We start from the raw sequence: 15,192 nt of genomic DNA, 5'->3' as shown, positions 1-15,192 counted from the left end.
GGGAGGACGGACAGGTCAAGGGGGCGGGATGAGGTTGGTCGGTAGGAGATGGAGGTGCGGCTTGAGGTGGGAGGAGGGGAGAGGTGGGAGGAAGAACAGGTTAGGGAGGCAGGGACGAGCTGGACTGGTTTTGGGATGCGGTGGGGGGTTAGGGTTAGGGTTAGGGTTAGTATCGCAGGAACAGCAACTCAAATTCCGCTTGGGAACCCTGCAGCCCAATGGTATCAATGTGGATTTCACAAGTTTCAAAATCTCCCCTCCCCCCACCGAGGCCCGAAACGTCAGCCTCTCTGCTCCTGTGATGCTGCTTGGCCTGCTGTGTTCATCCAGCCCTGCACCTTGTTGTCTGACAGGCTGTTTATTTTCTTGGAACAGACCGAAATACAAAACAATATTTCTTTTTGCTATAAAATGGTAAAATACTCATTTTCTTTGCTAAAGATTCCAGGGGCTGAACTTGGCATTTCCAGTGATGATATTTTCTGGCTTCAAGACTCACCTGGAAAAACGTGAGTAAATAATCCATTTAGCTGCGTTCTCAAATGTAATGAGGGGAGGAGAGGTTAATGTATCTGCAGTGGACAGTTTACTAGAAATGCAAAGCTGCTTGGTTAAGATGTACAATATGAACAGTACCAGTATTTAATGAACCTTGGCTTCCTGTTATAAAATACAGGAAAAGGAAAGCTATCTTACTTTATGTCTTTAAAACTAATAATTATATTGACTACTTTTTAAATCAGCTATTGAGTTGGTTAATATGTCTGATTGTAGTGAGCTGTTGCAAAAGGTCTGATGAAATTGTTGTTTGCCAAGCATAAAAATATTACATTACTCAAGATTTATTTATGAGGGGCCAGAAAACGGGGGATCATGTGTAGCTCATTACAAAGTCCATTGAGCCTTTCCGAATTCCTCAAACTACAAATTCTGAAAGGGCCAAGGCTGAATTACTACATTAAGTACATTTCCAGCTATTTGCATATAATAGTTTTAAAATAAATTGACTCCATCTTTTTGTGCCTATAAGTTATGTTGTTGCTCCAATATTTGTATTACCAATGGGTGAGAGGTCTCATTGAGCTGACCATGTTTTATATCATTTTCTTACCAAAAGAACTAAGTGGAATTGTAATAAAGTGATAGGAAGCAACAGAAGGTGAATTGGGCAGCAAATGGTTGCTGGCTATTCTTGTGCATTTTCAAGAAACTGGTTCAAATTACAGTTTTTGAAAAGTAATTTACACTTCTTTAATTTTTTTTTAAACCCAGAGAATTTGGCCTTTTTTCTCCTCTGTCCTTTGCTTCCTTGTTATCGCTGGAGTTGACAATCTAATAGAAGCCGGTGAACTGCAAGTATAAGTGGCAAAGCTTTATAGGTTGTTCTGCATTATAACTCTATTGGTTAGTTAAGTATGTTGCCCTCTTCTTCATTTTTCAAAGAAACAGAGAAGCAATTTACTGGATGCTGTTCTCTATTTCCACAAGGATTTAAGTTTCCATGGATAATATGACAAGTGTGGGTTAGTTTATGTGAGGGGCTTTCTGTAGACTGTATTCTATTATACTATTTGACTTTGATTTCCAAGGTAAGTACAACAGTGCAGCAATTGTAATGTCCATAGTCAGCAGGTTTCTTCAACTGTGTTTACAGACCTTGTGACTGCTCCCAGGCTTGGGATTTTCTAACTTAGCGTGAGGTTGGATAAATTTCATTTTTATTTAATTCAGACAACTGTTGCATACGGTATTAAAACTTGAATTTGAAAAATAATATCTTGTAAATTGCTGAAGTGTAGAGTTGGGTTCTGAGTCAGAGATTTATTTTCCCAATGTCTTTTGAAAATGTCACAAGACCTCAGTAAAAGGTCATTTTAACCCAAAGCAAACAAAAGTCCACTCTACTTTGACAAACTTCAGTCAGGCTGTAATTCCAATCCATTGTGAAGGGATATTTAGAGACTTGTGCATCTTGCCTCAGGTTGGGTAAAGGTAGTAAAATTACTTCAAAGAGCAACAAATTTCCCACAATATGCTTGTTGAGCTTTTGTATAGCAGTCCAGTGATATCATTGATATAGCCTCAATATGTGTTTTTGTGTGTTAAAATATCCTCTGTCCTTCACAATCTATTCTAAAGAAGAGTCAATATGTTAGAACAATAATGCATAGCTTCCTGATATTTCAACCTCTTAAAACGATAATGATCAAAGTAAAAATATCATCCAATATTCCCAATGGTTCATTCCATTTGAAAAACTATAGCATTTGCCTTGTTGGTGCTTTCTTAAAAGAATCACTGGCACTTTTCCTCCTGTATGTTGTATCTCAAATGAAATGTGACGAACTGAAAATGTGTCAGCAAAGAATCTGGTTGTTGGCAAAGTCAAAATGATGGATGTTGAGGAAAAAAAATCACAAATGGAAGTTTTGTTTCATTAAAGCTACACTATAAATTTTCAAATGCAATGGTACAAAAATTGCTGTCAAAATAATAGTGAGGCCATTGGCACACATTATTTCTGCGCAAATTTCACAGTAACAAGACAGGTGAACGTGCGATTAAACACACGAATTGAAAAGTTTCTGTATGAATTATACTTCATGTCAGCTAACACAAAAAAATTGGCTTCCTGGTGTCTGACTTCTCATTTAAATGCATTGAATGACATGAAGTTTCTAAATTTATTTATAAATTTTTAATAATAGTTCTATAGAAAGTTGTCAAGCAATGGGAATATGGAACAGTTTTTAATGGTTAATTAGAATTTTGTTATTGTGATTTTTCAATTTTTAATTGATCGCTTTGAATATTAGAAGTTTCAGTTACTTGGGAAAATGTTGGAAAAATCTAAAAGAATTTTAAGTGATTTATGAGAACCTCAAGCCCAGGGTAGTACAATCACTACAGTAAGATAGTAACTGTTGTGGGTGATTAGTTAGCTCATTTGACTGGATGGCTGGTTTGTGATGCCAAATGTAAGGGTTCAGTTCCCACACTGGCTGAGATAACCGTGAAGAACTCTCTTTCTCTACCTTTCCCCTCACCGGAGGCATGGTGATCCTCAGGTTAAATCACCATCTCTAATAAAAGAACAACCCTGTGGTCTGGTAAGACTGTGGCAACTTTAACCATTGTGTAGCACCTGACGCTGAAAACACTGACTATAGCGCCACCCACAAGGTTAATAAGTACTGCAGGAATTATAAAGAGCCAAACTTTGGAAATAACAGTGAGGCTAATGGTTCTCATTGTTTCACAAACAGAAGAACATCCTGGCAAGCAGCAGACACATGGTTAAACAATGATATCTTCATATTGCTGTCCTATTCCTCAGGGTTAATAATTACAACTATAATCTTAATGTTGTGATAACTTCTTGACTGCCAATCTCAGGTACTAAAAATTTATTATGACTGTGAAATTTAATCTCTTCAAGTTTTGAAATTTTCAGAGAAATCTTAAAATATTTAGACTTTTAGATATTTAGACTTTTCCTTTTTATCTTTGTTCTATATTAATGCAGTCACTCTGGCACCTGATTGGACATTGAATTCTTTAATTCATCTTCCTTCTCTGCCTATTTTGGGATAATCCTGAAATCTCATTGGTTGTGGAGATGCCCTGTTGCTTTCCCTAACCACTCGGCTTCCAGTTGCATTGCTTGCTTTGTTTTGCTGCTACCAGTTTGCAGACTCGTCGACCAAGTGGGCAAAATGTTTTCAGCTGAAGTATATGTATATGGGAAAGTCTAACTCACGGTAGCTGTATTAGACATCCTGCTAGCCAAATCTGGCCCGTTGAATTTTTGATAAAAGTCAAGCCCGAAGTATTAAATTTAATAAACAATGTTTATATGGTCAACAGTTAAATCTTCTCTAACTAATTTGTTTACCAATATTGCTTTGGGTAGATTAAACTCATTTTTATGGTGGTGTTTGATTTGGTCCTGTCTGAAAATCCCTGGCCAAGTTCATCTCCTTAAACAGCATGGAGGCAAATTGCACTAAAGGAATACTGTTTTTTGTTTCTTTTCTGCAAAAACTGAAAATATAGGCTAAATTTTAAGCTACTTTTATATCGAATTTGAATGATCAGCTCCTATAGCTGAATCTTGGGTAGCAAGAGACTCAAATCTGAAATTGTCAGATTTCATTCAACATTTGGGGAGAAAGGCAAAATCAAAAATTTGCCTGAACGCAATTTTAATCTAGTTAAAACACTAACTTGTAGAGTCAGAGTTATACAGTACGGAAACAGACCCTGCAGTTAAACCTATCTGCATTGACCTGATGTCCTAAACTGATCTAGTCCCATTTGCTAGCATTTGGCCCATATCCCTCTAAACCCTTCCTGTTCATGTACCCATCCGGATGTCTTTTAAATGTTGTAATTGTACCTGCCTCCACCACTCCCTTTGGCAGCTCGTTCCATACACGCACCACCCTCCAAACGAAAAAGTTGCCCATCAGGTCCCTTTTAAATCTTTCTCCTGTCACCTTAAATCTATGCTCTCTAGTTTTGGACTCCCCTTCACGGGGGTAAAAAAACCTTGAATATTCATCCTATCTATGCCTCTTATAATTTTATAAACCTCTGTAAGGTCACCTTAGGGGGGGCAATGGCCTAGTATTACCACTGAACTGTTAATCCAGAGACCCAGATAAAGTTCTGGGGACCCAGGTTCGATTCCTGCCGCAACAGATGGTGGAATTTGAATCCAATAAATATCTGGAATTAAGAGTCTAATGATGACTGAGTCTAATGATTGCCGATTGTTGGAAAAACTCATCTGGTTCTCTCAATTCCTTTTAGAGAAGGAAACTGCCATCCTTACCTGGTCTGGCCTACATGTGACTCCAGACCCACAGAAATGTGGTTGACTCTTTACTGTGGGCAATTAGGAATGGGAAATAAATGCTGCCTGGTCAACAATGCCCTCATACCATGAAGGAATTAAAAAAAAAAAACCCTTAGCCACCGACACTCTAGGGAAATTAGCCCCAGCCTGTTAAGTCTCCCCCTATATCTTAAGCTGTCCAAGCTCGGCAACATCCTTGTAAATCTTTACTGAACCCTTTCAAGTTTAACAACATCTTTCTGGAAGCAGGAGACCAGAATTGAATGCAGTATTCTAAAAGTGGCCTCACCAATGTCCTGTACAGCTGCAACAGGTAGGGGTAAACTCGCCATAGTTCTACCAGACCATAGGGCTGTTTTCTCATCAGAGAGTCATGACTGTTTGTGGTTTAACTGGAGGGTCACCACCTTAGCCAAGGGTAGTGGTTGAGAAAGAACTCCAGCCATGCAGGAATTGAACCCACACTGTTGGCATCAATCTGTGTCGCAAACCAGCCATCCAACTAACTGAGCTAATCAACTGGCTAATTAACAGCAGTGTGGTACAAGCTCTTCCCTTTGTCATTGCTTACAAATTATTTTGCAACGTGCTGCCTCCAGTGACTCTCGGCTAGCTTTTACTTGCTATTTCAATTTACCACCACTAGATAGCAGTGGATGTCCAGCATTCAGACTCCGCACTGAAATGTGGTTTACATCTGTATCAGAGTGAATACAAAGACTAATATTTTAATGTCAATTTTGGAACTGAGGCACTACAAAAATACAGACTTTTTTGTTATACACATTCTTATTCTCCATTCTGCAGTTGTAGATCCAAGTTGACAGGGTGAAATTAATCATTTTGAGGATTGCAAATGAACATTGATTTTACTGTTTGATTAGAAGACCGTACTCCTAATACTACTATTGTCTGGTCATTGTTGATACAGGTTTTAACAGTGTATGGGAGGTGTTTTGCTGTTGACCTTGTTACATTCCTGCAATAATAGTCAGAATAAGCCTTGAGGGGTTACAGTAGCTTTTTTGTTCTTAATCAAATATGACTGTTCTTTTGCAGTTTTCCCAGAATATATTGTGATTGAATCATTTAATTAGTTGTCTAAATTTTTGGCATACTTCAGGATATTTTTTCTGCTTTTATTGTTTAAATGCTCCTGATCCCAAGTTTCTCTTCATTTGACCACGTTTTAAATTTTTTGCTTTAAATTGACAATCCTTTAGGATCTGCAAAAGTGGACAACACTTTGTGTAAGTTACTGGAATTATAAGACTGCAGCGTCTCTGGTTTTGAGATGTCAGAACTGAGAGTCTTTTTCCTTGCTTTTTGAAAATTGAGAGTTAATCCTGAAATGCTGCAGAAAAGAACACCCCTGTCAAAATGGCTGAAAATTTGTAAAGTGTCTTGTCATCTGTTGCCTGAGGCTGCATCTGGTGTCTGGTACTTGCTAAATTCAAGGGACATTCCCAAGGCCAGGGTTGCAGTCTCTGCCTTGCCTTCTTGTAACAAGTTATTCACCTGTTGAATCTTTCAAAAGCTCCAATCCTTTTGCATTCGATGCAAGGAGCTGGGGGGAGGTTAAGTTTATAAAGTAGCCCTGTAAGCCAATGACCAGTGTTTCACATTGCACTGGAGGTTTGGAGGACAAATGTGCATTTATATAGTGCCTTTAACTCAAGCAAAATATTTCAAGTCGCTTTATAAATTGGCATTTGGGTAGAGCATAGGAAGAGTGGCTAGAAGCTGAGTTGAAAAGATGGATAGACTGTCCTTGTTTTGAAGGCAGAACTATATGAGATGGTTCCATTTTGCTTAACAGTTATAAGCATGTCCATTCATGCCAGAAATTATCAGTCAATGACCATCTCCAACCAAAGAGAATCTGACTATAATTCCCTTGATATTAACATTGCTGAACGCCCCACTATCAACATGCTGGGGGTTACCATTGACTAGAAACTTAATTGGATCAATCATATAAATACAGTGGCTACAGAAGCAGTTCAGATGCTAGGAATACTGCAGTGAGTAACTCACTACCTGTGTCCCCAACGCCTGTCCGCCATCTACAAGGCACAGTCAGGAGTGTGTCAGTATACTGTCAATCTACATGGATGTATGCAGCTCCAACAGTACTTAAGAAGCTTGACACCTGCCCGGACAAACATTCATCTAGATCCGCACCCCGTTCCTCCTAGATTCACGTCCCGTCCGATATTCACTTCTTTCATTACTGATGCATGGTGGTGGCAGTGTTTAACATTTACAAGATGAGATGTAGTAACTCACCCACGGCTCTGTTGACCCACAAACTTTCAGCACCTAGAAGTACAAGGCCAGCAGATGCTGGAAAGACAATCACATGCAAGTTGCATATTGACCTGATTTGGAAGTATATGATTATTCCATCACTGTCCCAGGATCAAAGTCTTGGAATTCCCTTCCTAGCAGCACTGTGGGAGTCCCTACACCCAAAGGACTCCAGTACTTCGAGAGAGCCACTTACACCACCTCTTCAGTGCAATCAGGGATGGCCAATACAGCTAGCAACATCCACATTCCATGAATGTTTAAAAATATGGGAGTAACATTATTATTGCTAAGGCAAATAGTTGCCCACATTGAATTAATAAAATTGCACTGGAGATTGAGGGACTGATTATGATGAATGCAATTAAATGCTATGTATTTAGTAAAATAAATAGACTGCCTTGACGATCAGTGTATCTGCATCCAACAGATCACCTTTTAGATAAACCAGCTGGATAATAGATACATTGATGTCCATTAAAAGGGTATTGGAAGCTTCAGCTGCTTATGCACAAGTGACCTATAATATTCTGGATAGCAGCCCAGGGCACATTCCTATTGTGTACAGCTCATTGTGGATTTAACACCAATGATGTAGTCCCTTGGGGCAGTAAGATTAAATACTGGTAGTCTTCAGCAATATGTATTGCATTTTTAGTTGCATTGTATTGTTAATTCCTGAAGGGATTAGTCTTGTCATTAGAATTGTCCATTCCACCATCACTTCATCCTTCAAGTGTCTTGAAGCTTAATTTTGCATGGGCCACACACAGAGCAAAAGGTTTTTTTTGGCCTTTTCAGAATTTACAGTATTTTCAGAGGTCTTTTACCATTTGTATTATGATCTTTTTAAAAAAAAAAGTGTTTATATTTTTTCCTCTGCAAAAAAAGTGCTAATTTCACAGAACTACAGACTTGGAACTGAGTCCTGCTGCTTTTGAATTCATAAGATCATCGGTTTAAGCCTGATTCATGTGAATTGGTTCATAGCCAATGCACACACATCCTTCCTCATCATTAAGGGCTGTTGTTTGGGTAGACTCTAAACTGAACACCCGACCTGCTTTTTGTTGATGGAGAAGTTTACCCATTTTCTTATGTTCAACCTTTGCTTGTTGGAATATGACATTTTTTGGGGGTCCAAAAATTGGGGCATCTCTTAACCTAACCTATTCTCAATAGTTTTTTCCATTCTTCGAGTACGTAATGTTGATTAGGGGGACAAACCTTCACTCGCTACGTTCCTCAGAATATGCATATACCATCAGAATGGAACCACACTGATACTTTACAGAGATCTCCACACCTGATTTCACTATAGTCACAGGCCACAAGCGACCAGATCAACTGATTGCAGAACCAGCATCATAGCTAACCTCCCTGAATCTCACTTGGTTTGATTGCATTTTCAGAAGTCACGTGATACCAGGTTATAGTCCAACAGGTTTATTTGAAATCACGAGCTTTCACAATGCTGCTCTTTTGTCAGGTGAAGGAGCAGTGCTTCAAAAGCTTGTGATTTAAAATAAACTTATTGGGCTATAACCTGGTACCATGTGACTTCTGACTTTGTCCACCCCATTCTAACACTGGAACCTCCACACCATGATTGTATTTTGCAGGAGGTTTGGCTGAATTTTAAATGGAAGACTGGCCTGCAAACACTCTTCAGTATTGGCCAGACGGAAACTAATTTGGGCTAAACAAAGCCGCCAAATGACTAAGAAGTTAATCACCTTGTGTGCCTTAGAATCTACTTGTTGCAGCAAACACAGTTGACTTTTTTTCTTTCATTCCCACTGCATGCTGAATTGATCACCTGCTCTGGTGTGGTAGGCCATCTGTGGCCCACTGCTATTAGTTTGGCTACTGTTAAGTAGGGTGATTTGTATCTTTCCCACTGCCTTGAGCCCAGGAAGGGAGTTTAATGATTTTGACCCAGTGACAGTAAGGGAATGGTCAACAGTTCCAAGTCAGGATGATGTGTAGCTTGGTGGAAAACCTGTAGGCAGTGGTGTTGCCGTGTATTTGCTGCTCTTGTCCTCTCTAGTTGTAGAGCTCATGAATTTAGAAGGTATAGTCCAAGTACTTTGAGTTTTGCATAGCTTCTAGTAAGTAGATTACCCTGCTGCCACAATGCCTTGGTGACGGAGGGAGTGAATATTGAAGGTGTTAATTGAGGTGCCAATCAAGGTAGCAGCCTTGTCCTGAATGGTGTTGAACTGCTTGAGTACTGTTAGAGTTGCATTCATCCAAACAAGTGGAAAGTATTTCCTTGCACTCCTAGTTTGTAGCTTGTAGATGGTGGACAGGCTTTGGGGCCTGATGAGGTGACTTAACTAGAGAATTCCTGATCTCTAATTTGGTCTTTTAGCCACTCCATATATATAGCTGATCCAGGTTTGGTCTTTGTTGATCATGAGCCATTCAACAATGGTAATGCCATTGAATGTCAAGAGGGATTGGTTGGATTCTCTCATTTTAGAGATGGTCATTGCATGGCACTTGTGTGGCACAAATGTTTTTTGGCACTTATGAGTCCAAGCCTGGATATTGTCCTGGTCTTGCTGCATTTGACACGGACTGCTTCAGTATCTACTTAATATTGTGCAGCCATCAGCGATTACCCCCATCTCTGACCTTATGATGGCAGAGAGGATATATTCAAGCAGGTGAAGATGGCTTAGGACGTTGCATGAGAAATTCCTGCAGTAGTGACTTGTGGCTGAAATGTTTGACCTCCAACAACCACAATTGTAGGACTCCAACCAGCGGAGTGTTTTGTGCACGCGCGTGTGTTCTACCATGCCTGATTAATCTTTCAACATATGAATAATATTAAACGTAATCTTTTTATTTTGCTTTGATGTACTAAGCTAAGTTTCTTGTTGCAGATTAGTGCATACAGGCTTTGGGAGGTTTGTGTAGGAGGATGCCTTTTGTTCCTGTGTTTGTTGATTACTATGCAGCCCAATGGTAAACTTTATCAACCATACAGCAATGAATGGATCTTCCTCTGCTAGTCTTGAGCTCTTCTCAATGGTTGGCATATGCCTGAGATTGGCAGAGACTAGCAGCCAGATTACCTTTCAGTATATTTTACAGGACAGTGTATGTTGCTGAAGTTGAAAGAAAAAGCAAGTGTGGCACCAAAAAAAACACCTTAAATAGATTACATTTTTCACTTTAATATTTTTTCCTTTCTCTATATAGGTTGGTTATTGGTGCAAGCTGTATCCTTCTTTTGAAATCCTTAATAGATTAGTAATACAGGGGGTCCCCGATTTATGAATGTCTGATTTACAAATGATTGTTCTTATGATCCTGTACAGGAGTATGATATTAAAGACCTGACATATAACCATTTCGTGTACCTAAGAATGGCTGCTTTATATTGTCCTGTGTTGTATTCTGACCTGTGTATAAATCCACTTGTGAATAGACTCAGGAGAAGAATCCATTCGCAATTCAGGGGCTGCCTGTAAAGATATATTGTCTTAATAATTTTACCTGCCTTACAAATACTTTTAAAGGTGCTAAACATAATTTCATGTTGATGAAATCATAACTAATGTCAATCACCAGGTTTAATAAAAACATTTTTTAAACCCCACGCATAGTGCATTAATATTTGGATCCTTAACCTGATACTTTATTAGATGTGGCCTTGGAGTGTGCTGGATTTTTAACTGGTGTTGGTTTGGACACTTCAATCATGGTGCGAAGCATTCCTCTCCGTGGCTTTGACCAGGTATGATATGGCATATTTCTATACTTAACTATTAAATAGGTTTGATTTTTCATTAACAGATTCTACTTTGAAGTTGTCTAGAATCATGAAGTGAAATACAGAGGCTGTATTATTTAGCAATGGTATAATGATGTTCTTAAAGACTTTTTTATGGAGTCTGTTTTCACTGATAAATATTGTATCTGTGGACTTGTCATAGAAGGAGCTGAAACTGATAACTTGTACTTATTTAATGCTCTTAATATAGGAAACATTGTAAAGTACTACAAAACAAAACGCTGTCAATGGAAGTATGTTTGGAAGAAGCTAACACAAACTTGATGGAAGATTTTGGTTTTAAGGATGGTTGTAGAGGAGAAGGAATTGGGTGAGTTTAGGGAGACAACCTGAGTATGTTGTGAGACCAAGTTAGGTGATGGCTTGATTGCAGCTGCTGGGGCAAAGGACTGAATGATATAGAAGAGGAATGGAGGATTTGGCGGATGAGGAGTGATGTGTTTGAGGAGGTTGCAGAGATAAGATGAGGCAAGGCCTGTAGGGGTTTGAAACGCCAAGATAAGAATTTAAAATCTGAGGCTTGACAAATTGGCAGCCAGTGTATATAATCAAGGACAGAGGTACTTTGGGTACTTTGTAGATTGACAGGGTATGGACAACAATGTTTTGGGCAATTTTACATAGATGGATTTTGTAGAGGTGACACTATGGGGTTAGAAGCTCTTAGAGCGTAGATGATGCAGCAGTTAGTAAAATTGAAGCCTCCTTTAATGCAATAACAGAACAATTACTCTACACACTGAGGTATATGAGTAGATGCACATAATGGAGGTTGATGAATAGTTGATGCTAATTAAAATAAATAAAATCTTCAAAACTTTTGGGTAATATTAACGACAAGGATGTAATCTAAGCTCCGAGATTCTCATACGTCCATAATACTTTTAATATCCAAACAGATCTTTCATGTGCTTGATAGCAGTAAGTTGGAAAACACACCCTTTTATGAGAGCAAGAGTATTATTCCATGTTATATTTACAACACTGTTTTGCTAAGATAAAGTGATTTAAAATATTCCATCTAAACTTTTTGTTGCATCGAAACTTTCTTTGTTTCAGCATGCATTCTTGACTTTTCTGCACCACAACGAGCCTGTCAGAATGAAAGTACAGCTCTGCATTTCTGAAGGTGCCCTGATTAGAATCTCCTGTCATAAATGCGGAGCTGTTTCATTATGTAAAAACGGAGGAGCAGAGGGGTAATCTGTGAATGATTTATTGATTGCCACTCCTCAGAAAATCCAGCCCAATAAAGGTTAAACTGGAAAATTCAACTTTCTTCCTGACATACCTCATCTAAAGATCCCAGTTGCTGTTTCAGAAATGGGCCCTTTTAAATGTGGTCACAGATTATGACATTGCCTGATAATATGCGGTTACAGTTTAACTTATTTCTTGTTTCCTTTAATGTAGCAAATGGCTCACTTGGTGACAGACCACATGGCATCTTATGGTACCAGGATCTTTTGGAAATGCATTCCAATCAAAATTGAAAAACTGGATAGTGGAAAACTGCAGGTTATTTGGAAAAATCTTGAGTTGAATGTGGAAGAACGAGAGTCCTTTGACACCGTGATGTGGGCGATTGGTAAGAAAATCAATTCTTAACATATTCCTTTAATCAGAAGCATTGATTTTGCAAACTTGCATTTGTGTGTGTTTGAACTAGGAAAACATGTAACTTTCATAAAAGCCACTTGTCATGTTTTTATTGGGCAATAAAATGGCATGGCAGATTAATTCTAGTTCAATCTATCATGATGTATTGTTATCACTATTCAGTGCTGCTTTTGTGTGCTAGATTGTGTTCCCTTATACATTAGTTTGATACAATTTCTGAAAATGCATTAGTATTTACTTGCAAACATGTAGATCGTCTTCCATTGTTGTCCAAATGCCCATCATTCATAGGAGCCTCTGCACTTAGCGTTGGTATTCTATCTGAAGGAGAGAACATCTGTGATGAGTTTCATATTTTCTCACTCAAACTCCACTTGTAATCCTCCAGTATGTAAGGCCTGGAGAGCACTGAGAAGGAGAATTCCTTGCTGGGGGTTTTTTGGGCCTTGTCTTTCCAGGGACATTGATATCATTTATCACCTTCTTTATCAGCACCATTGATAAGAATAGTTAGCTCACCATACAACTGGAATCAAATCTGTACTACTCAGGCACACACAGGACAATCTTACTGAATATTGGGGAGGGGGTGGGGGAGAAAAGAAAAGAAAGAGAGAGAACGCTACCCATTTTTATAGTGTGCTTTAATGTTCTAGGTTTTTACTTTTTCATTTTTATTGGCACTTAACTCAGGAAGGAATTAGAATTAATGAACTTAGTGTTTCACAGGATCATAGCACTGTGAATTTTGATGCTGTGTTTCACTTGCTACAAAGAGTCATGTGTATGGTATGGTAGGAAATGTACCAGCCTAGATAGAATGTTGTTTAAAGTTGGAAAGAGTGAGTTACAGTCTTGCTTCAATTGGAGAAGGATGAGAAATTTTGTATCCTAGTGATTGACATTGGATCTAAATGGCTGTAAGGAGTGTCGGATTGAAATTTACTTCTCGTGCTCACTAACATATAGAACATAGAACTGTACAGCACAGTACAGGCCCTTCGGCCCACTATGTTGTGCCGAACTTTTACCCTAAACCTAAGGTCTATCTAACCTCCACCCCTACCTTATACTATCATTCAAATGCCGATCTAATAGCAGCTTAACTGACCCTAATGAGGCCGACTGCACTACCCTCTCCGGCAATGCATTCCACGCCCCTACCACTCTCTCAGTTAGGAACCTACCTCTGACGTCTCCCCTATATCTACCTCCACTCACTTTAAAACTATGTCCCCTTGTAATAGTTGCCTCCACCCTGGGGAAAAGTCTCTGGCTGTCCACACTATCTATACCTCTGATCATTTTGTACGCCTCTATCAAGTCACTTCTCGTCCTTCGTCGTTCTAAAGAGAAAAGCCCTAGCGCTCTCAACCTTTCCTCGTAAGACCTTCCCTCCATTCCAGGCAACATCCTGGACCTCTGCACCTTTTCCAACGCTTCCACATCTTTCCTGTAATGAGGCGACCAGAACTGGACACAATACTCCAGATGTGGCCGAACCAGGCTTTTGTATAGCTGGAGCATAACTTCACGGCTTTTGAACTCAATCCCTCTATTAATGAAAGCTAACACACCATACGCCTTCTTAACAACTCTATCCACCTGGGTGGCAGCTTTCAGGGAACTGTGGATATGTAAGTGTGTGTTGGAATTTACTGTCAAAGCATGAGTGAGGGTTTTGGCAATCTTTAAAAACACTGGAAGACTTCTAAAGGAGTCAGGCCAGCGAATGGACAAACAGGTAAAATGAAGTGTGAAGCAATATATTTTGGGGAAAATTAAAAACAGGATTTGAAATACATGCTCAGGAATGAGATGCCAAGTGGCCTCTGTTCCTGTGTGAATGTAGGAAGTTCAGGTTGATTGTCTCGGGAAACTTTCATATTCTCATATTCACACTTGAATCCAGGATCACTGAAGTTGTGGCAATGCGAGCCATTACTTTTCCTACCCTAGCTCAAAGCAGCTAAGGCCACCTGGAGACCTCCACTGCTCCCGTTGACCCAGCAGAGAGAGGGAATTAAGGAAGGTTTCAAACTGATCTGTTTGGCTCAGCTACTTAGCTGTTCGACTCGTTGTGACATTGTGGGGAGCTTGTATTGTTTGAAAAGCAGTTTTATCATTGCAGAATTGCTGAATCAACCACAAAACTTTTCTTTAGTGAGTTTGGTTTTCAAGTTGAAGTAGGTACAATGTTATGTAAGTCTTATGAACTCAATGGTATGTAAACTGAGTCTATTCAAATATATAAAAGACCTCCTTGAATGAATACAAATGTGTAGCTTCACAGGCTCAACAGCAAAGTAATCCACCTAATCTTTCTCACTGTCAGAAGTCTTTACAATGAGTCCATGATGAAAATCTTACATCCTTCTTTGGTCAGCCCCACCTCTGCTCAGCAAACCTAGAAGTAAACTGTAAGCACATTGATCTGTGGTTTTGAGTTTGCACTCAGGTTTTTTCTTTCTTTTAACACACCCAAACCAGGTGTTTTAGACAATGGGAGAGAAAGCAATGAGAAGCAGTTAACTCTTTAACACAATGATTTCCTCTCTGTTGTACTGTGTAGTCTTTCGCTGGGTGCTACGTC

General features: G+C 39.2%; 1 protein-coding gene across 1 annotated transcript in view; it reads left to right on the top strand.

Annotated features, from left to right (window-relative positions):
- Positions 1 to 15,192, top strand: part of txnrd2.2 (thioredoxin reductase 2, tandem duplicate 2) — a 60,371-nt gene that overhangs the window by 25,649 nt on the left and 19,530 nt on the right. The window contains exons 6-9 of the mRNA XM_048611752.1: positions 442 to 509; positions 10,385 to 10,404; positions 10,831 to 10,922; positions 12,393 to 12,567. Coding sequence (XP_048467709.1) covers positions 442 to 509; positions 10,385 to 10,404; positions 10,831 to 10,922; positions 12,393 to 12,567 — 355 coding nt within the window. The remainder of the gene's footprint in view (positions 1 to 441; positions 510 to 10,384; positions 10,405 to 10,830; positions 10,923 to 12,392; positions 12,568 to 15,192) is intronic.

The sequence above is a fragment of the Rhincodon typus genome, chromosome 24 (assembly GCF_021869965.1).
Source record: "Rhincodon typus isolate 14 chromosome 24, sRhiTyp1.1, whole genome shotgun sequence".
Classification (NCBI taxonomy): Eukaryota; Metazoa; Chordata; class Chondrichthyes; order Orectolobiformes; family Rhincodontidae; genus Rhincodon; species Rhincodon typus.
This window is presented reverse-complemented; position numbering and strand designations above follow the sequence as displayed.